General features: G+C 40.2%; 1 protein-coding gene, 1 long non-coding RNA gene and 1 pseudogene across 3 annotated transcripts in view; 1 reads left to right on the forward strand and 2 right to left on the reverse strand.

Moving 5' to 3' along the window:
• The window catches only part of LOC143274064 (large ribosomal subunit protein eL19 pseudogene), a 6,258-nt pseudogene extending 4,659 nt beyond the window's left edge, over window positions 1–1,599 (reverse strand).
• A 4,595-nt stretch (window positions 1,600–6,194) lies between these two features.
• The window catches only part of LOC121830324 (uncharacterized), a 42,548-nt gene continuing 25,508 nt past the window's right edge, over window positions 6,195–23,234 (reverse strand). The window contains exons 2-3 of one of the 2 annotated variants that reach the window (XR_013052350.1): window positions 15,393–15,622; window positions 6,195–6,434 (exon numbers count right to left, since the gene is read on the reverse strand). This is a non-coding gene — a long non-coding RNA (uncharacterized LOC121830324). Of the gene's footprint in view, window positions 6,435–15,392; window positions 15,701–23,234 lie in introns of both variants that reach the window. The other variant, XR_006073510.2, reaches the window with a different exon arrangement.
• Window positions 18,082–22,224, forward strand: LOC102912823 (fatty acid-binding protein, intestinal). Its single transcript, XM_006991871.4, has 4 exons — window positions 18,082–18,270; window positions 19,513–19,685; window positions 21,456–21,563; window positions 21,955–22,224. Exons 1-4 carry the CDS (start codon window positions 18,204–18,206, stop codon window positions 22,003–22,005), a joined length of 399 nt encoding a protein of 132 aa, XP_006991933.1. The 5' UTR covers window positions 18,082–18,203; the 3' UTR covers window positions 22,006–22,224.

Genomic DNA, 23,234 nt, shown 5'->3' on the forward strand with positions numbered 1-23,234 from the left:
AATTTAAAAAAGAGTTGGAGATCACAGACATCCAATTGGGAGTTTTTCTCATGGGTGATCTTTATTTATGCATCCATTCCTCTTTCTGCATCCTTACCTCCTTCTTCCAAGTTGTTCTCACACATCCCAGCTAAACAGAAATCCACCATTAGGAGTTCTGTTATCACTTACATGAAGGGAAAGGGCTAAGGTGAGCATTTTATTGTTCAGATAATCAGGTGCTTGCTGGAGTCTGCTCGTCTCAGCATAAGCCTCTGTGTTCTTAACTTCCCTGAGCAAGCTTGAGATATAGTCTGCTCATAATCATCAATCATATTTGAGCCAGTTAATCATTCATTTGTCAAAAGGTTTCTTTGGAGTTGGTTTTTGTTATTCTCGAATGGCCAAACTAACCCTTTGTAGAAAACAAACACATTTACAAAATAGATCCACATGTCTAGACATATACACAGATAGTATATGTATATCATTTCTCACTGGCAATACCCTCAACTATCAAAGACTGTCTCACTTGGTGCTTGCCAGCTATGATTGCACTTTTGTTTTGAAGAGCTGCTTTTTAGGGCAATTCCATGATAGAATCCAGCCTTACACAGCAGAGTTCCCCGGTGCACGGCTTTCCAAGGCAGAGTTAACAAGTGGAACAGAGAGGAAGCACTTTCAGGCCACCAGACATGCTCTGACCCGATCCCGCAATAGGAAGTCATGCATCTGTATGAGAGCTGGCTTGACTGGACTACCTCTCCACCAAGTCTGCTTCAGGAGTTCACAAAGCCAAAGACATACATTATAAGAAGGGAAGTTTCAAACAGTACAAATATATACCCTTGAACTAAGTACATTATGAGATATTTCTATAAAACAATACCATACAGACATTAAAGTTATTTACAGACTGTTCCACTGAAGTAACATATTTTAGAGATTATTCATTTTGTGTCTGTGTGTTTATACATATTTGTGTGTGAGTGTGTGAGTGTACTGTGGCACATGTGTAGAAGTCAGAGGACAAACTGTGCCCAGTCTATATGACTCTTTGGGAGCTGAGCTCACGTGATCATGTAGTCCTGCAAGTACTTTTACCCACGGAGCTCCCCACCTGGACCCAAGTCATTGTACTGATAAATGGAAAAATAGATTGCAGCGCAGTAATGCAGATTTTAAAGCCTTCTTCTTTTTAGAAAGGATGAGATTGAATTACATGCTGCTGCTAACATGGCTCTTAGACTAGAGAAAACAGTTCTTAATGAGTTAGCTGCTTTCGCTTTTCTGTATGGTCTGGCTTTTCTGAGGAAGGCCTGTATTGGTTTTGTGATCAAGAGAGGTGAAAAACACAAGAGTATTCTGGAAATGATCCCATGAGACATTTAGGGGGGTCCACATCCACACAGCCCATCTGGCTGAGAGGCAGGGAGTAGCATGCTTGTAAACCACCGTGGTAATCCCTCTGCATTGCACCCGTCCGTGTCTGCCTGTCTTCATGGCGGGTGTCCTCTGTGAGCTCCAAAGAGAGGCTGTGAATGAGCCCTTGATTCCAGCACACGATGCCCTTTCTCCTTGTACCCTTTGGTCACTGATGCTGCTGATTCGCTTGTCCATGGTCTCCTGAAGGTTGATTATCTCTACAGCAGTTTTCAACTTTCAACCTTCCTAGTGCTGTGACCTTTAATACAGTTCCTCATGTTGTGGTGACTCCCAACCATAAAGTTATTTCATTGCTACTTCATAACTGTAGTTTTGCTACTGTTATGAATTGTAGGGTAAATACCTGGTGTGTGACTCCAAAAGGAGTCATGACCCATAGGTTGAGAACTTCTGCCCTAGAGACATGCAGACAAGCTAGTCTGTGTTCTTAGACTGCTCCTCAAATTATATGCAACTAGATTCTCTGTGACTCAGAACTGTGTGACAGTGTTTACCAGGGAGTCACTGTGGCTTGAATATTTTTCTTCCAAACTTCTGTTAAAATCTAATGAGCAGTATTGTGTTGGAGGGTGTGGCCTTTAAGAGTACTTTAGGTTATGTGGTGGCTAGTTTTTTGTCAACTTGACAAAAAGTTATCTGGGATATTAAGGGGGCCTCAGCTAAGTAGTTGCTTCCATCAGACACCACGTTTCTCTTTTGCATCTGCTTCTCAGGCCTCTCCCTCCCCTCATCCTGCACAGCCCAGCACAAGCGCCTGGGCTGGCTTCCTGTAACACCCACCACTCTCCTCTGAGGCTGGTCCCATGTAGTGTACCACAAGCACCAGGTGGATTGGAGCTAGTCCAGCTGCCTGGCCACCCCCTACAGTCAACTGCTACCACAACTGCTGGCTATTCTCCCACAGCTTCCCCTTTGCTGGCATCACTGTGATCTGATAAGACACCTGAGAATCTGTAAAGGGGGGAAATATATATATATATATATATATATATATATATATATATATATATATATATATATAATTGGTTTGAAAATGGAAAACTTAAATGAAGTGATAAACTTAGCTGGGACTGACATAATATCAGTTATAATTATTATCAGTTTGGCAATTCATGTTTATCCTTCAAAAAGTGGTTTGATATTGGTGACAAATATAAAAAATTGGTGGATAAGATACAATTTTTAGAAAGACCTACTAAAAAAACTAAGAAAAATATTCACACACAGAGGAATTTAGAGCAGAACCTACCTCACCATTGCATTATGAAACTACAGAGGAGCAGCCCAAGGTTATTAGAAAACCAACCTTAATTTATTCAGTTACCATAAAAGAAAGACCACCAGAGGATAGATAGCCCCAAGGCTATGCAGCAGATAACTGGGATCCTGTAGAAGTTTTAGATTTGAAGAGATTTAAGAAAGCAATTGTTTCATATGGCATGCATTCACCCTTTGTGAAGCAGATGTTAAATTCATGGGCAACAAAATTATTCCACAAGACTGGAAAGATTTATCTACAGCAATATTGGAAGCTGGTCCTCAGTTCCAATGGAAAACATGGTGGGGAGAGGAAGCTAGGGTCACAGAACAATGAAATAGGGCTAAAGGTATGGAAATTTCCCAAGATCAGCTACTTAGTGAAGGTCAGGATAGAGAAAAATTTGCCTTCAAAATGCCTACTTATAATAATTCCCAGCCTGTTAAATGATATCAGTGGAAAATTCTTCCACAAGGGATGTTAAACAGCCACACTTTGTGTCAATATTTTGTACAACAGCCACTGGAAAAAATTCATGAACAGTTACCTCAATCTATAATTTACTATTATATGGATGATATCTTACTAGCTGATTCAGACTCAGATACCTTAGGGAAAAAATGTTTAAAGAGATAAAGAAAAATTTGCCTTGTTGGGGATTATAAATTGCTCCAAAAAAAAAAAAAGAGATTATCTTAATTACCTGGGATATAAGATAGGTCTACAAGATATACAACCACAGAAAGTACAAATAGGGAGAGATAAACTGTAACTTTTAATGATTTTCAAAAATTGCTGGGAGAGACTAACTGGCTATGACCCACAATTGGACCGACAACTCAAGAACTAAGTAATTTATTTCAAACCTTACAAGGTGATAAGGACTTAAATAGTCCAAGAAAGTTATCAGCTGAGGCTGATAGGAAATTGGTTTTAGTAGGAAAGAAATTATAGAATGCACATATGGATCATTTGGATCCAGAGTTTGATTGTATTCTGCTTATTATAGAAGGTAACTTCTACACAGTCTCCCACAGAAATATTTATGCCGAAAGAAGACAATATTTTAGAATTGATATTTTTCCCACACAGAGTAAAAAATTAAAAACCTATGTAGAAAGGTTTCTAAATTGATTCTGAAAGGAAAATTAAGACTTTGTCAATTAGCAGGAATAAACTCAGTAGAAATTGTGGTACTCTTTACTACTGCTGAAATTGACTCATTATGGACAGAAAATGAACATTGACAAAGAGCTTGCAGTAATTTTTTTGGGAATTATTAGCAGTAAATATCCCCCAAACAAGAGACTTTAGTTTATAAAAATAACTAATTTGACCTTTCCTCACATTGTATGGGGACTACCAATTTCTGGAGGTCCTACATTCTATACTAATGCAAATAAATCATGAAAGGATGGTTATAAGTTAAAAATTTTAACTAAAGTGGCTCAAAGGCACTAATCTCATAATCCTTTGGTTTTATTTTGACTGTTTAAAACTGTCTTAAGGTATAGATATATAGTATCTCAAAATTTATAAGATTATTATATATACTTAAACTTTCAGTTGTAATATTACTGGTCATACAGACTACTAACTAATTCTAGAGTAGGTTTCATCTAGCTTCCTGATTGTGATTTCAGGCTTGAGTCTGAAGCAGGTAACTAGGAATTAAGTTTGTGTGCCCCTGATGTATTTAATAGATGGTGGTCCTTTAAGTTCTCCAAGATCTGCTGTATATGACATTTAAAATGTTTAAGTTTTCTGAAGTGAATGGTGACCCTTCCTAACAACGACCTTTGAAGTCACTGACACTAAGCTGACAAACACCACCCAAAGATCAGCTTTGGACTACAAACTGCTCAGGACAATTTCACAGTGGTTAGCTAAGAAGGTCCAGCCTCATATACTATTCCAGCCAGGACTTCGGATAAGCCCTGCACATTCCCATCACATTGAAATTGTACAATAGTTAACTCTCCCAGGACTTGACCATTATCTCAATTTGCTCAGGGTCCACCAAAGATGCCATCACCACCAGACAACAGGAAGTAATTTTAAGAACATGATGCCCAAATTCCCAAAAGGTAGGATGAGTGGTCATTTGATGAATTATGGATGTTTATCAGCATGTAGGGGAGTTGGTTATTGACCTTTGTCAGGGAAAACACTAAACAAAGGAGATTAGATTCTAGAATCTTGTTCTGAAAAGAAAAAGGGGAGATACGGGAATGATAGGATAAAAGGGTAGATTATTGAGTCTACTTTTAAACTAAAAAAGCAATTACTAGCCTCAAATATTTTACATTGGTATGGATTTTTTTATATTGATACAAATTAAAGGTTATTTTGCTATTCTGTACATGCATTTCTATTCTTATTTAAGGTATTGTACCTATTCAACTCATTTGAAAATTTAACGTGAAGTTCTAGTCCTTGAAAACTATTTAGGATAATAAAGAAATACAGATTAGTAGTTAGTCATCTGTAACTATTTTATAGTCATATTAGGTATGTTTTCAAGGTCAAACAGAGATATTTTTAAATAGATGGCCTCCAAACCCTTCAGAGACCTACAGAATTTGGCATTTAAAATGTTTTAATAACATAAAGCTTTTCATGACAGTGAGACACATCTGCTCCTGGCAGCACCAATTGACTTCAAAAGAGGATGACAGACATCAAAGAATCTCCATATGGAGTTTGCTTTCATTGTGGCAAAGTTAGCCACTAGGCAAGAAACTGCCCTTCCCTCTACTGCTGACAGTATGCTGTCCAAATTGGACAAGAAGGACACAAAAGAAGGTGACTGCTAAGCTTTACCAAGGCAAAAATTCCTGCTTCACAAAAAGTCTGTCAGATGTTGTAGGCTGAAGATGGGTGTCCCAATGTTACAAAGGAACCTTGGGGTGACTGTCCAGGCAGCCAGATGTCTCTGTCATTTCTATAGATTTGGAAGTTTGCTCTGTATCTCCTGTTCATGCAGGTAATATATCCTTCTCGGGTCTCTAATGGTGTTGACTATTGGATAGTTATAGTTACAGTTTTCCTGAGTTATGATAGAAAGTAAATTAGATACAAAACTTTGGACTCACCAAGATTAGGTTAGATTATGGAGTATTTTCTCTGAATTTTCCAAATACTAATGAGCTGGACATTGTGAATGTATTTCTTACTTGATAATTGTTCTTATTGTATATAATTTTATTATGTTAGAGTTAAACATAGTAAACATGTTCCTTTGTATTTAGACAAAAAGGGGGAAATGTTCCAGGAGAATTTTTTTGCACTGCCACTCTACTGTCTCAAAAATTATATATATATGTGTGTGTGTGTGTGTGTGTGTGTGTGTGTGTGTGTGTGTGTGTGTTTTGTGTGTGTGTGTTTGTGTGTGTGTGTATATGTGTGTATGTACATGTATATATATAATATGAAAATACATATATAATATAAAACATATATACACACACATATATAATGCTTACTGTATTCTCAATACTATTATATATAATTTTTTATATAATGTTAAAATTTATTCAGTAAATATACAAATGTTCTTTGAATTACCAGTTTCCTTCTTTACAATACATTTGCTGGAAATTGATCCTAGAATGAGTTCATTCTCCCTGTTCTACTCACTGACAGCAATAGGGCCATGGTCTTCTTGGAATCAGTGCTATTCTTTGAACAGGTTGGCCTTCTGAACAAATTTTGAACAAATCTGGTCTTTTACAAAACAGCAGGGAATTATCTGAAAAAAAGAAACACTCTTTAAACAGGATACTTAAGAAAACAGCATGTTATGAAATTTAATTCTATGCTGTTTGTGTGTCTCTTTTTACAGTGTATGAGTCATGTTTACATAGTAAGATTTTGGTAAGTGGGGCTCCAGAGTTTCTATGCCAGAGGTTAAGACAACTTCCTAGAGTATAGTTAGTAAACTTACCATAGGCTATGTAGAGTGATCTCTAGCCCTGCCAATGGTCTGTGATGTTTTGGGGGGACATGTGAGGGACCTCTTTGACTAAAGATTCAACAAGATTTAACTCATTTGTGGTACTAGAGGTTTTATTTGGTGGCATAAAATATCTATTTGAGGTATTGTCTTCCACACTACATGGTGATTCCATTTAAATTTCTTTTATCTATGCATCTATTTTAGGAAGCTTTTACAATAGTAGGTTTCTATCTGGCTTTTCAAAAGGCCTGTAGTGTGGCATTTTTCCCTACCCATATTCCCTCCTTTACCCTGTCCTCTCTTCCTTCTGTTAGAATCCTGCCCTCACTCCGGCACATGCTTAGCAAGGGTTCTTGCATCTTACATCATCAACAGGCGCGGGCAACTATGTACCCGCCTTTAAAAGCTGGAAGCGGACCCCTGCTCCTCTCCCCATTCCCTCCCCCACCAGGCCTGGCTTTCCCCTCTTTCTGCGCCCCCCCCCCCGCCTTTCCTCCCTAATAAAGCTCTAAATGTACCACTGGGTTCTGTTGTGACCATGACCTTTCCATGTGGTAACCAGCGCCACCACCAGCGCTGTTTACCTTTCACCTTCTCCCCACTTAATCCTCCTATTCCAGTTTCTCCTTTATCCCTTCGTGACACTCTACCCTATTTCCCCTGCCATGGAAGACCCTTATGCCATGAACTAGCTGCCTCACCCCTGTGGTTATTCAGATTGAAACATGCATATCTAAAGCTTAAAGGCTAACATCAACATACAAGAGAAAACATGTAATATTCGTCTCTTGGGGTCTGGGTTGCCTCATTTAGGAAGATTGTTTCCAACTCCATCCATTTGCCTGCAAATTTTGTAATTTCATCTTTCTTAACAGTGGAATAATATTCCATTGTGCAATGTACCATGGCGATGATATCCTAGCAGAAACAGCTCTATAAAATTCCCCTTTCTGTAGATGCTGAATGAAAAATGAGGACATAACCACTCCAAGGTATGGTTGAGGAGAAGAAATCTATTGTAGATGTGTGGGAAAGAAAAGCCAGAGGCATCTGGAAGTTTCTAGACTGAATCAGGCCATAGCGGGAGGGAGGAGGAGAGGATAAGAAAGAGAAAGAGGGGAGAAGATCCATGAACCAAGAGGCCAAGACTACCAAGAGCCTGCAAGACCGAAATGGCTGAGTTATAGAGGGAAGAGAAGCTGGGGCAAGGGAAGTGGAAGCCCAGCTCGAGGGAGGGGGAGTTTTAGGGGGGGGGGCAGGATGAGAGTGCTGGGAGGAGCCACCAAGTGATGCTGTAGTGAGACTTTGCTTTATTGATAGGCACCTTTGCCATTTGACCTAGGTTTCTTTGAGACCTAACAGATGGCATGTTACAGTTTATAGAACCTAAACTAAGCCATTGATTACATTGACAGAGCAGGGTCATTCAACTTACCAATTGCAGACCATACCTACAGAACAATATAGCACAGCTAGATTTAATAAAATAAATTCTCCAGTTTGTACCTGATTTGACACATAGGCCAGAAGTGCCTTAAATGTTTTTTACAGAATTATTCTTGATCATTCAAAAATCAGTGGGACCTATATCTTAACTTTTTCATCTTTTAAAATGCATCCATAACACTTTTCAAGACTAGTTCAACAGCAAGGCAAAAGTCTAAGTTTAATCCTTAGCACTAGAAAAAGTTTACTTTCAAACTCTTTCTAAATTAATAATAAAAAAAAAAGCTCGAAGTCCATCAAGCCTTGCTCGCACATGCAAACACACACACACACACACACACACACATACACACACACACACACACACACTATTTGATACAATATTTAACTTAATCCTCTATTAACAACTTCACCTCCAAATAGCTGAAGAGTAGTAGAACCACCATTAACAAAGAAAACCGAGAGTTCATTGCTCTGAGGTCCTTACTTTTCCCTAAACAAAGCCAGAGCCATCAGTCTGCATCCAAAGGTGGATATTGACTTACACTGACAACCAATTCCCTGGAATCTGTAGGATAAACTGACTCAGAACAATTCTCAAAGGTTAGCAGAGATATTAGGGCAGAGGTATTGGTGACAATGAATAAAATAACCCATTGTTACTGCTCTAGTTGGCAGTGTGAATCTGAGAGAGTGGGACCTAAAAATGAGGCCAAATAAAGTCTCATGCAATAGTCAACTTTATCAGAACATCAGATAATTTATATTCTGAGGGTATTCTGAGGGCTAAGCAAGGTCAAATGAGCCAAGGCCACATGAGTTTAGGCTGTATACAGTCATGAGGACATCTCATGCTTGGAAACATCATCTGAGTAATAACCCATTCCTGTTTACTACACCTGGGAGGGGCACGGAGCACATTTCAAGAACAACCCATGTTATGGAGAAACAGAGGTCACAAGACTTTTGTCTTGTTTACTTGGAGTTTTCTCTCAAGCTCTCACAATTCTCCTCACATAGCTCCATTCTTGGTCCATGTTCTGACAACCCATCACTTAGTTTTACATTCCAGTTTGTGTTCAGGACTTGCTTGTTTCAGTTCTAGTAAACAGACCTTAGTTTAACCATTAAAATAGATCAACCACTAGGATTTAAAGATTGACTGTCTTTATTCTCCTTTATACACAAGATGGATAGACAAGCTTGATTTAGATTGAACATTTTTACTGAAAACAATAACCTCTTAATGAGATGAAGAAAAAAAATTAGAGACTGGGTGTGGGAGCCCATTCTCGGGTTCCTCATGGCTTTACCCAGCAGGTCCGAATAGAGGATGATCAGGACCACGGGCCTGAGTGCAGGTGTCTGAGATGCTCTGCACTTGGCTGTGCTGGGGGAGGAGGTCTTTTGCTCCACCCCTTGGCGTCTCTATAAAAACCCTGGACCAGAGACAGTCGGGGCCCGTTGGAATAGGTTCCAGGCCCTCTCGAGGCTATCCTTTATTTTCTATCTGTTTATCTCTGCAATATTCTCCTCAATAAATCCTTCTAATATTTCCTGCTGATCACACTCTGGAAGAAAACTCTGTGAAGCTGTGGGGGTGGTGGGTGAACGCCCCACAACTGGGGAGATAGCTCAGGGTGTAAAGTGCTTGCCATGCAAATGTGAGGAACTGAGTTCAAGTCCCCGGAACCCACACAGAGTCAAGCACAGCGGCAGGCACGTGCAATCCCTTCACTCCTACAGTGAAATGGAAGGTGGTAACAGGAGGATGTGGGGACACTCATGGGTCACCTAGCCTGACTTACACAGCTGCACAACAAGAGACTCTCTTAAACAAGGTGGTGTTGTACCCCTTTCGCAAAACCCCCAGAGACCACCAAGGAGATGCAAAAACACAAGGGTCCTTTTATTCAGATTCAACCTGGGCCACCGCGGGGTAGATGGAAGGAAATGTGGTGGCGGCCAGGAGCCCAGGTGTAGAGAGTTTTTATAGGGAAAAGCCACAAGTCAGGAATTGACAACTTGGGATTGGGTAGAAGGGATATGGCGCAAGGTGATTTTTTGAAACTATTGGTCTAGACTTCGGGTGTGAAACCACATTTGAAAACATTGGGTTAGACTTTTGGCACAGAACCACAACTTGCTGAACAGGATTATCTGGACTGCTCAGCACGATTATCTAGATATCTTCAAGGGCCATAAACCATAGACAGGATGTCTGCAGGAGGATACTGCTCTGGATCTGTTCAAGTTGTCATGACACATTCCTGAGGTCCTTCCTGAAACTGAGTACAGCAGGTGGTCTGAGATGGGGGCCCTTTCCATAAGGTAGAGCCTGTAAAGTCATATCTAGGCCTTCACAGTAGAAGATGAGGATCATCACTCAAGGTTGTCCTTTGACTTCAAAACAGGTGTCATGGCACACTTGTGCAACCATTCACACACACAATTCTACACAAACCTGTGTACATGTGAAATACACACATGTATACACACAATACAAGAAAGAGTAAAGAAAATATTGATTTGCATTTCAATTAAACTTCATAAATTGTGTTTTTTGACTTATAATTAGGGGATAGATTAGTTAATTGACAGATGAATAAATAGTGAAAGGACAATTTAAATTAGTAAGGAATGGTTTTCCATTTAAATTAGTTCCATTTAAATCTGTTCTTGCTGCAAGCTGCAGGAAAATGTAATGGAATTCAGCTACTATGAAAAAAGCTACTACTTGAAAAGGTCAAGGACTTTTCTGAAGGTCAAGCCATGTTTTAAGAAGTCTTGGTGATATTTTAGCTTTTGTATATATATTAGCAGGTTCCTGCAATCATTTTCTTGTGCTATGTATGCTTCCAAGAACTTCTAACAGTACATTTACCTGAAATTTCTCTAGCATCCTAGGCATAGCTGTGTTTCTTGTTCACATAAAGCTCAGACCCTCCTTTCTCTCATAGCCCTAATGGCATTCCAGAGTTACTGATTCAGAACAAAACGGCTTTTTGCATACCAGATGCATCCTAGCTGTGAGGCAGACTTCCCAGCTCTGTACAGAGTTACCCCACCCTGCCAGTTTATGGTGGCATAGGAAAACAGAGGCAGTTTTGTTTTAGTGACTTACAGACTCCTTTATCTAACCATCTGTATGATTGTAGTTTGAACACATTTTTGATAGACTCGTAACATTTCACCTAACCACTTATTAGAATATATTTTGAGCACATAAATTCCCTTTCTGACTTATTCCAGGCCTTATCTGACCCCACCTCCTCTATTCACTCCCCTTTTGGGTTGCAAATGAAGCTGGCTCTGGTGGCTCTGGTAGGGAGCTTGGAAGCTTTTGTTTGGTATTGTAGGAGTCAGGCTGCTGGGAGGATAGAGACTGGTCCCAGGAGAGGAACGGGAAGGACCAAGATGGAGAGAAATGAAGATGAGGATGAGGATGAGGCAAAAAGAGCTTAGCTAGAACTAGGACAGGAGGAGAAGGGACAGAGAGGAGCTAAGTATGAGAATAGAATTGAAGCTGTGTCGATAGAATTTAATCTCAGAGGAATAAAGCAAACAGACAAAAGAACCAGTGTACTTATTATTTTCCCGCAGATTACCCCCGCCATTAGTAGTGTATCTTCTAGGCCCCTGGGAGGGAAATTAAAGAGGCTGGACCTCAATAATTTCTGAAATGTTCCCTTAGCAGAAAAATGACTTAAGAGGCAAATTCTGACTGAAAGGGCAGAGACAGTGGGAGCAAATTTCAAGCTCTGATTGACCTGCTGTTTGAAAGGTTGATCCCTGAGGTAGATGAGGTAAACCAAAGGGAATACTGTGTTCAGATATGGGAGCAGATGCATAGTTTGCAAACATAAGAAGCACCCACTGTGACCCAGGACAGCAGTCTAGGGCCCTGCCCCCAGTGCTTACCTTTATCCAGGCTCATTGCCATCATCAAAGTTTACTCCTTATTTCCCAGTAAATTTATAATAATGTTCGACTAGCTTACACCCCAGAGAGCTCCTCAAATATTTTAATTTTCTAAATTACCTGCATTGGTTGCTCATTAGCCTGTACTTTAATTACTTAAACATGTAAAGAAAGTGGGGCTTCAGGAGATGCCCAGTCTGTAAATTGTTAGCTATACAGGCATGGGAACCTAGTTCAGATCACCAGACCATATATAAAAAAGCCAAGCATGAGCATGCATGCCTACAACTGCTAAAGATCATTGGCCAGCCAATCCAGCCAAATCAGTGAGCTTCAAGTTCAAGGAGAGTCACTGTCTCAAAAATTAAAAGGTGAAAAAAATGATTGACCAAAGTCATTCATCATCAACATCTGTAAACACATAAGCACTAACATTTACACATATTACTTATATACAGCAAATCTCTCTCTCTCTCTCTCTCTCTCTCTCTCTCTCTCTGTCTCTCTCTCTCTCTCTCTCTCTCTCTCTCTCTCTCACACACACACACACACACACACACATACATACATACACACACACACAAAATAAAGAACTTTCTAAAGATAAGAAGATGTTGATATAGTGATTTTTGCTTGTTCTATTTGGTTTTTAGATAAGGTCTCACTATGTCCTTGTTGGCCTGGAACTCAGTATGTGGCCCTGACTCACTTCATAAGGATCCAAAGTCCCTTGTAGTGTCTTGTCATCTAGATACTTTCTGAGCCATCTATCATCAATTAAATTTCTTTGGGTGATCCTGCAGATAGGAACTCTGCAATTAAGCTGCAAAGCAGGTAAGGAGTCAGAATATTGTGTTGGGGAAACAGAACCTTGTCATATAGAAGATAGCAGTACATAGTTCATGATGACACACACATTGGATGATCAGACACTGGCAATCTCTCCTCTGAATGGAAATGGATACAGTTTTGAACACACAGATGGGTGAAAGAATTACAAAAGAAATAACAAGTAGTTTTAAAAGGGAAAAGGCATCAAGCTAGGGGAGAACTGCAAGACCGTTGATTCTTCCTGCCAGCCATCTGCTGAGGACAAGGCTAAAAGGCTGTAAAATGACTAAAGGTGCAAACCTTGTTACAAACGCAGGAAACCACACAGAAGTCTTGTGAAGCAGATGGATGATGAGGGTGGGACTAGGAAATATGAATGTGTAATAGTACCCCATCATCAGAAAAATGCATGGGGGAGTTTTGGTTCTGTTTTGTTTTTATTGGCTAGAGGATACTGATTAGGATAGAGAATGCAGCTAAACCAAGCAGAAGCTTCAGTTTGAGGGACAACAGCTGACCGACTTTCTCTTCAGACTGTTAAAAAACAACGAATAATCTTGAGTCACGGGAAGGAACACACGAACAAATTAAACAATGTGAAAGTGACTCTCAGGGCAGTTCTATTTGTAAAAAGGGTGTGCCAGAGCCCAAACCTGGCTAGCAAGCACACGGGGCCCAGATGACCGCCATCTTTTATGCCTAATCTAGAGGGTGACTCCATCATCCCATTAGTGAGAGCTTGACTTTACAATCTGTCTCAGTTGGAGGGGAGGGGTGTTAGGATTCTGCCACTCCTCCAGCTGCATGACTGCACATGCGCAGTTCAGTAGCCAAGTAAGGGGCTTTATGTCTTTCTTACGTCATCCGTGTGCAGTATGGTCACGCTATCTGCACATGTGTGTCGTAGTTCTGTAAGCAAGCCCACATGCGCATGCGCAGGGAAATCCTTAAAAATCCGGTCACGACTCCTCCCTTTTCTTCTGCTCTCTCCTCCTCCCCCACTTGCTCGCTCCCTGTGTGTGTCTCTCATGGGCCTGGTCACTCTCTTATGCCACCCCCCACCCCTCCTAATAAAGCTCTGATCCTAAGTTTTGTAGTACCTCATGACCTTTCCTCACAGAGTAAAAGTTCTGCATTTAAAACTAACAAAGAGGAAGGCTCAGGAAATATGAGTCCTGGCTGTACTGATTACAGTTGATAGACAAAATATATATAATTACCTTTGATAGAGAAAATGGAAACACCTCTAATAGAAAAGAAAACAAAATTTCTCTTGAAAGACCAAGAACTGATACTGTGGGAAAAAACAAAGGAACTGAGAATAAATGACATGACTTTAGTGTTGTGCTCTGGAAGGTATGCCAGAATGATGGCGCATCACAGAACATAACATTGGTTTAAGTAGGTAAAGCAATGAAGTAAAGATGGATTGTGATTCCAAGGAGTTAAGGAAGTATAAGGCCAGAGAGCTGTGGCTTATCCATATGGACTTGAGGTCACTCGAGATGGTGGCACACCAGGTTTTTTAGTAATAGGAGGCAGATAAAAGTAGATAGGAGTGGATAGCTGATAACTCTGGGTACTGCTGTATGGTAGATATATATCCAAGATAAATATGAGACAAGATGGTAGATAGCAATGCTGAGGTAGGCTGGAAGACTTTAGAGCCAAGTTGAAGTGGACACAAAGGAAGAGGTTTGTGTGTGTGTGTGTGTGTGTGTGTGTGTGTGTGTGTGTAGAATCGCATCATGGAGGAGTCACACTTCCTCAGGTATAGTCATTCAATTTGGTGGACATGCCTGGTATTCTATGCCTTGGCAGAGGGAGGCAAAAGGATTCAAGTCCAAGGCCTATTTGCTCTACAAAGCAAAGCCCTGTTTTAGAAAAACAAAAGAGGAAAAAAGAAAAAAAAAGGTTGATAATTTTTGAATGACAAGTATGATGAATCTTTCAAAATCACTCTTTAGTTATTAAAAATCAGGAAAGCATACTTTCCATTATATTTAGACATCCTCTGCATGCTGTCAAACCTATAGTCTTTGAAAGAAAGCCAACCAATCATTTAAACTCTGAAGCATATTCAAGCAAGCCTTAACAGTTCATGAACACAGTTTGGTAAAGCTTGTTGGCAAACTTTAGAAAACTCCCCATTCTTCATTTGTGCCAGGGATGCACAGTAATCTTAAAACTTTTCTGTCAATCCAATCCTTTTTAACATATTTGTTGGTCTTTGATATGTAAAAGCTGAACAACTTGGGATAAAAAGCAGAATCCATAAATTCGGAAGTCAAATACCATGCTTTACAATGCTCTTTTTCTTTTTATTATATACACAAAATAATAACCTAGAAATGTTCTTTCCCATCATTTGATGGGGGAAAGGGGATTTCTGTGAGCTTCTAAAGGTCGATCCTCTGACATCCTCTTCCCCTTGTTGCTGACATCTCTGAATATCATGATAATAATATTCACTCCTTATCTTTCATCTACTGTTTGTCTTTTGGACTATACTGTGACCTTTATTCCCAGATGAAGGAGGGATATCAGACTCACCCTTGGCAGTTCAGAGCAGGCTCGGTAGAGCAGTCAGACCTTGGAGTACACAGTACACTTTGAAACACCTTGCGTTGCACACCGAGGAGTGCAGAATGGCTGTACAAGCAGCTGATGGAAACTGTGCTGAAGACTGTGCTTTCTGCTTCCCTCTGGAGACATGGTGCAAATCAGCAGGAGCTTTTGCTAGTTGCCACTTCTTCCAGACCACTCACTCAGGGGGATGAGGACTGCAGAGCCAAGGGAGGGAGCCAGAATTCCATAGTATCCACAGCATCAGCATCCGCATTCCCACACTTCCCCAAACCCTGAGAGGCTAAGTCTTAGGGTTCCATAAGAACAGGAAGTGAATGGGCTAGGTCCATACTAAGTTAGTCGACTCAGTATTACCAACAGGAAACGTCTGTAAGCCAAAGGTGGTGCTGCCCACAGGTCTTGCGCAATTTTCATCTTCTAGATTGAATCTAGTAAGTGGTAAGAGTTGAGCAACTGTATGGGAGAAAACTAGAAAATATCTATAGTGTTGTAAAATTAAGTGGGCATTAAACATTTAGTGATGCTACAATCCAGAGAAAATGTGTTTTCCAAGCGGATAAATGGAAGACTAAGTTTCAAATGCCCATCTGTTAGCAGCGTGTGTGAATGCAAATAGGATTCTCTTACAACCAAGCCATTTGCTCCTTCTTAGCAGTTGAAAGTGGCCCCAGACAGAGCAGGGAGTCCTAGTGTGGAAACACTATTAGGTGACCAATGGCTAGAAACCACTCTAGTGTCTTCCTTCCAGACCTCTTCCTTGAGCTATGTGCTATTTCAGTGGTCTTGAGATCAGAGCGGAAACATACAAGGCCAGACCACACATTGTCCTTACCTGGCAAATCCAAGGCACACCGGGCTCAAAGAGTGACCTGTACCGAACACTAAATGCCAAAAATCACTTTCTAATAAACACCAAAAATATGAATTTTCTTCACAAAATAGTAAAGTGGATCAAGGCCTGGGGTGCTCCTGCTGTAAAGGTGTTGGTGTGGAACTTCCCTTCTCAGACAATGAGGACAGAAACTCAGGTTTAAGTACCCGCTGTCCGCCAGTTGTTCAGGTTGGTGCTTTTACACATGCTTTAAAAGAATGCTGTCTGCTTATAAGGCACTGCTGTCTTTCTTTATATGTGAGAGAACTGAGGCTCAGGCAGGTTGAACAATCTGAGATCATGCATGGTAGTGGGTGTTATGAAATACTAAGCTTGTTGGTTCATTTCGAAAACACGTGTTTCTTTTTAAATACACCATATTTCTATTCCCTTGGCCAGAGACTGGCCTTACTTTTGTAATAAATATTGGATCCATTACCTGTAAGCTTTAGAAAAGAGATTTACTATATTTTTAAATTGTGTGCATACATGTGTCTGTGTGAAGGTTTGTGATGGGAAGGACTATCATCAAATACACTGTGTGAAAAATTTAAATAATAAAGAAGTCAGTTGGAGGGCGAGGAGCGTTTGCTGAGGAATAGAATGCTTGTCTAGCACATAGTGGTCCTTGGTTAGTCCTCAGTAGAGCAGGAGAAAAAGGAAAAATAAGGCTAAAAACTCAACTGGTAAAATGTCAATGAACCATAGTTCACTGATCACTGAGCATGCCTCAAAGAGCTGGACCTGCAGCAGGCACCTGTAACCTCAGTACCAGGAAGAGGGGTTCAGGAGAATCCTTGGGACTTGCTGGCTGTGCAGTATAGCTAATCAATAGTCTTCAGGTTCAGTGAGAGACCTATCAAATAACAAGACAAAAAACAAAAACAAACAAACAAAAACCCTTATAGAGAGCTGTCGAAGACATGAGTAAGGTGCTCACAGAATCCAGAGGAGGCGATCAGATGCCCCAGAACTGGTGTTACAGGCAGTTGAGTGTCAGCCTACATGGGTGCTAGGAATCGAACTGAATCCTCTGTAAGAGCGGTATGTGGTTTTTTTTTTTTTTACTTGTTTGTTTTTTTGCTGTTGATTGTTTCTTTATTTGTTTGGGTCATAGTCTCATTTAAAAAGTCCCAGCAGGGCAGGAACTCACTGTAGATCAGGCTGTCCTCAAACTTCCGAGATCCGTCTGCCTCTGCCTCCCGAGTGTTGAGATTACAGGGGGGTGCCACCACACCCACTTACAGCATGTGCTTATAACCACTGAGCAGTCTCCAACCTGTGGCTTCTTAAAAACATCTTAATTTGTCCTTTGAAAATTTCATACTTTTATACAGTTTGATCGTAACATTCCACCATCATCTCCTTCCAACTCCCTTAATGGCCCCTATCCCATCACCCTCCCAACTTCATGTCCTCCTTGGTTGTTGTTATAGTAACTGTTACCCATGTCCCCATGAATTTTGTCCACCTATTGGAGCATGGGGGACCTACTATCAAGTCCCCAAAGGACAGTGACTCTCCCTCCCTCAACAGCCACCACCATCCAGAGGCTTCTAAATTCCTGGATCTCTGTAAGTATATTGCCTGAGATGCTGATGTGTAGGCTTTAGCACCTAGGTCAATAATTTGACATTGCAACAAAACTACATGATGTCATTTGTAAAGTTTATGAAGGAGAACTGGACAATCAACTTTTCAAAAAAAATCACCGAAGTAGATTCAAAGAAAGCACATAAAGAGAAGCTAAAAGGGGCATGGCATGTTAAGTAGTCAGGAAATCTCTTGAACTTTAAACTTCCACATCACAGTATGAATTGGTTCGAAGATAAGAAGTAGTATAAATTCTCTCTTGTGGACAGGACTGAATCTCTGCTTTTCCAGAGGCACACACAGCTGAGATCATGGCATTTGACGGCAGTTGGAAAGTAGACCGGAGTGAGAACTATGATAAGTTCATGGAGAAAATGGGTAAGGACTGGTTTCTACCTGGGCAGTTCATGTTTGCTTTCCTCTCTGTGTGTGTTAGGGAATGACCGGTGATGTGTAAGGCTCCAGGTGTGATTGTACAGAGTCTGGAAATCCATGTCCACACTTCCTGCTTTAGGAAAACATCTTGTTCCCTAGGGCAAGTGTTAGAGCCCCTGGGTTTTCTTCCCTTTCTTGCTAATTACACCTATGTAAATGAAAACTGACATGTTTGTGTTCATTAGAAGAAAGACAATTGTAGTGAGTTATGATAATTTCCAGGGTTTAAAATAATACTGGATTATAGGGGGTAAAAGAACAAGGAACTTCTAGTAACATAAGAAAACAATTTTATCAAACCTCAGCTTGAATAAATTCTATGTAGTTCTCTTCTCTGACTTGCCTAACTTCAGGAACAGCGATAGAAAGCTGTTTCCTTTGTGGAGGTATACTTTGACTCTATTATAAATGTCTGCTAATGTTCTCGCAACCTACACTACAAAATTGGGCAAAAATTATGTGTTATTTCTGAAAACAAAACCTGCATAAAATTATAGCTTATACTTTAGGGATTGTAAATTTAAGTTTATGAAATTTGTACATTCATACTATAATGAACTTAACCATAAAATCTCTAATTTTTCTGGCTTGGGACCAATCAGAAATGCCAGAAAAATAAATACAACTATAAAGCAAGCAAAGCATGGTGCTATATGCCTGTGATCTTAACACTTTGAGAGGGAAATGGCTAGCCTGAGCTATGCAGCAAGTTTGGAGCCTGCCTGGGTTTTATGCCAAGAACCAGTTTCAAACGACAACAAAATAAATAAATTCACTTGGAAAGCAAAGTAGTGTTGGAAATGAATAAATATCCCGAACTGAACTTGATTCCTTTAATAAATGAATACACCTCTTAATGCTTCATTTGACATTGCTGCAATTTGACTAGACACTGAAGCAAAAGTTTGTTAAGCTTGTTAAAATGACCCAGGGCTGAGGTGCTACAGTTTGCTGCTTCATTTACATTTTCTTAGTGTAGAAAAGCTGTCTGAACCATTTCTCTGGATCTGCCAGAGCTTCCCCTTTCTCTAAAAGCAATTCAGTGTGCTTGTGCACACACAACACTATTTGTTCTTTCTTCTCCACCCACAAAATAAAGATGAGCAGACCAAAGCAGAGCTAAGAAAGGGACACACTTTCTGTGGCGTTTTCATTTCATGCTCCTCCCAATCTCTCCTCTTGCAGGCGTTAATGTGGTGAAAAGGAAGCTTGCAGCGCATGACAATTTGAAATTGACCATCACACAAGAAGGGAACAAGTTCACAGTCAAAGAGTCAAGCACCTTTCGCAACATTGACATTGTGTTTGAACTTGGTGTCAACTTTACCTACAGTCTAGCAGATGGAACGGAACTCAATGTAAGACATTTTTATAAACAATGCATTCTCGATATTTTTTTTTTTTACCAATATAAAGTGCTTTATCTCATGGAATGGTTCAGCTAATGCAAATTCATTCATTTATTGAAGCAGCAACAAAGTCTGTTCATATTTTATAATCATACACAGAGGTAAATGTTTAAATATAATATTTTATTGTGATACACATCTGTGAAAAAAGCTATACTGAGCAATAAGGTTTAGAATACTCCTCTTAGATGGACTGAGTATCGGGATTGTCACAAGATGTCTTACTTAGGGTTTCAATTGCTCTGAACAGACACCATGACCACAGGAATTTTTATAATGTAAAATATTTAATTGGGTGGCTTACAGTTTCAGAGATTTAGTCCATTATCTTTGTGGTGAGACATAGTGGCATGCAGGCAAATGTGGTGCTGGAGAAGGAGCTGAGAGTTAATGCATCTTGATCTACAGGCAACAGGACACGAACTGTGTCACTGGGCATAACTTGAGCATAGGAGACCTAAGTCCACCCCAACAGTGACACACTTCCTTCAACAAAGCCACACCTACTACAACAAAGTCACACCCCCTAATGGTGCCATTCCCTATGGGGGCTGCTTTCTTTCAAACCACCACACAAGAAAATGTAAAGTTCTGCATTTTCAACTCTTCCTGCTGGGAGAACACAAGTTATAGTGTTTAAGATATTCAAACACAGTAACTGTTTATAAATGTACTTGGACAATAAACTGAGAAGCTGGAAATGTAGTTGAATCAGGAGACTGTAGCAGGTATAAAACCCTGGGTTGTGTTTCCAATGCTGCATAAAAACTGGACATGGTCACACCTTCCTGTAATCTCAGGACTTGGGAACTGGAGTCAGGAGGATCATAAAGTCAAGCTTTTCCTCACACACAGAGTAAGTTTGAGGCCGGTGTGGGCTATATGAGATCTCATCTCAAATAAACATTGATTAAAAAAGTTAATGAACGGGTGAGTAGCCAAATGTGAAAGTTTAATGCATTATAGGTAATTAAGAATGTCTCTTTCAATGGACAAGATAAAAAAAATTTTTAAGGACTCACTCTATCCAATTAATTTTTCAAAAGTATTTTTAGCCTCAGAGTATGTTTGCAGTGATGTGTGTGTGTGTGTGTGTGTGTGTGTGTGTGTGTGTGTGTGTGTGTGTTTGTGCCCATGCCCACGCCCAAGTGCACATGGAGAGGCCAGAGGAGGACATCGAGTGCCCCACTCCACTGCTGCGCATCTTACCCCCTTGAAACAGGGTATCTCACTGAACCTGGAGGGAGGCTGGCGCTCACAAAGCCCCATGAGCCTCCGGTCTCTACAGCGTCAGTGTCACAGGCATTTGGGAGCACACCTGGCTTTTCACATGGATTCCGGGGACTTGAATTCAGGTCCCCAGGCTTGTGTTGTCAGTTCTCTCCTCACCTGCCACGACAGTCTAACTGCTGAGTATTTCATCACTAATGTCATCACTACTCCTCTGCACTGGAATTCAGCCTATAGCAATTGTCAGCGGAGTGGTGCCTAGTAGTTCCCGGTACAGCCTGGACTCCCACAGCGCATGTCCAATCTCTTTCTGACTTTCGAGGAATCGCTATGACATTTCACAGTCTCTGTAGACGTAAAATGGAGGAAATGTATTACTTCATAGAGTGCATAGGGTCACTGAGTGAAGAAGATGTGGGTCTGTAAAACTGGAAATCGTGTTAGAGACATGCAAGACCATAAAAATGCTGCCTTATTATTGTGACACAGGGGACCTGGAGCCTTGAGGGAAATAAACTCATTGGAAAATTCAAACGCATAGACAATGGAAAGGAGCTGATTGCTGTCCGAGAAATTTCTGGTGGTGAACTCATCCAGGTAAGTTGTAAGAAAGATTTATAACTACATGTCAAACGCAAAAATGATTATGAACAAGAATTTTGTCACTTCTGAGTTACACCTTTAATAAGTAAACTGTTACTTCTCTCTTGTAAATATTTATTTATATATATACAACACACACACATATATATGAGACATCTATTTATTGAGGAGAGTTTGCATATATATACATCAATTCTTATTTTAATAACAAAAAAATAAATGCCTCAACCCAAAATGTAATTTTAATGGTTCTATCCTATATCTTCCTAAAATGCTTCTATCAAATTCAAGAAAACACTAGGACAGGCTCTAACGTTATTATTTTTCTTAATTTGGGATATTAACTTAATTGACACGTTCTTTTTTGTTTTTAAACATCTTTCAGACCTACACATATGAAGGAGTCGAAGCCAAGCGGATCTTTAAGAAGGAATAGGCAAGCTTCTTGGAGCTGGAGCAACACTGAAGAGCTACACTCTTGTTAGACTTCTCTCTCCATGATGTCAACGCCAGGAAGAGTCATCCTTTCATGAGCATTGATAGATTTCCAGTCTTCTCAAAGCCAGAGAAACTAATTAGGACTTCATTTGTTTTATGTTCCTTCAGATATACATTAACCAGAGTTTTAAAGAAAATAAATATTATTCTCACATTGCTTTGTAAGTAGTGTTTCCTTAAAAAAAAAAAAAAGCTGTTGGCATGGCATTGATGACTGTGTATTCAATATTATATTTGTGTGTGTGCTGAGTTATGATTTTTCTGAACATATTTGAATTGATGCATCACACATAAAACATCTTGAGTGGTCCCTCTATATAGCTGGTCCTCAAAGGGAAACCCACAGGGACAGCTGACCAGAACTCATGGGAGCTCAGACTCTAGATTAGGAAGCCTGCATGGGACAGACCTAGGTACTTCAGCATGTGGGTAGCAGTTGTGTAGTTTGGTCTGTTGTGGGGCCCCTAGAAGTGGGACCAAGATCTGTCCCTGGCACATGAGCTCGCTTTTTGGAACCTATTCCCTATTGCGGGATGCCTTGATCAGCCTTGATGGGTTGTGGGGAGCTTGGGTCCTGCCTCAACTTGATATGCCAGTCTTTGTTGACTCACATGGGAGGCTTTACCCTTTCTGAGGAGTGGATGGGGAGAGGGGATAGGAAGGAGGTCGGGGAGAGTACAGGAGGAGAGGAGGGAGGGGAAACTGTGGTTGGTATGTAAAAGAAATAAAACAATTTAAAAAATGTACATAATAGACTAGTGTGTCCTTTTCTTCTACAGAAAATGGACCAAAATGTAGATTGAAACTTTCCTTTGAGTGGATGGAAAATCTCTTCAGTTCTCTCTCCTTGAGCCTGTGTGTGTGTGAGTGAGCCTTGCTCTGGCTGATGAGATCTCTTAGTTCCCGCCCAGTCTTAGGTTTACTAGTGCGAACTTGAGAAAGCCAATTCATCTCTTTGGAATGTACTTCAGGTATCTTTAAAATGATTAGACTGGATTTCTAAACTCCTTTCACAATAATAATAATATATATATATTCAAACAACAGCCAGTAACTCTCCCTTTCTTAAGCAACCATTTGAGAATATGTCACGGGGAGAGAGTGTTGCAGTGAGTTTTTGTTGTTGTTGTTGTTGTTTTGTTTTGTTTTTCAAGACAGGGTTTCTCT

This window comes from Peromyscus maniculatus, chromosome 6 (assembly GCF_049852395.1).
Source record: "Peromyscus maniculatus bairdii isolate BWxNUB_F1_BW_parent chromosome 6, HU_Pman_BW_mat_3.1, whole genome shotgun sequence".
NCBI lineage: Eukaryota > Metazoa > Chordata > Mammalia > Rodentia > Cricetidae > Peromyscus > Peromyscus maniculatus.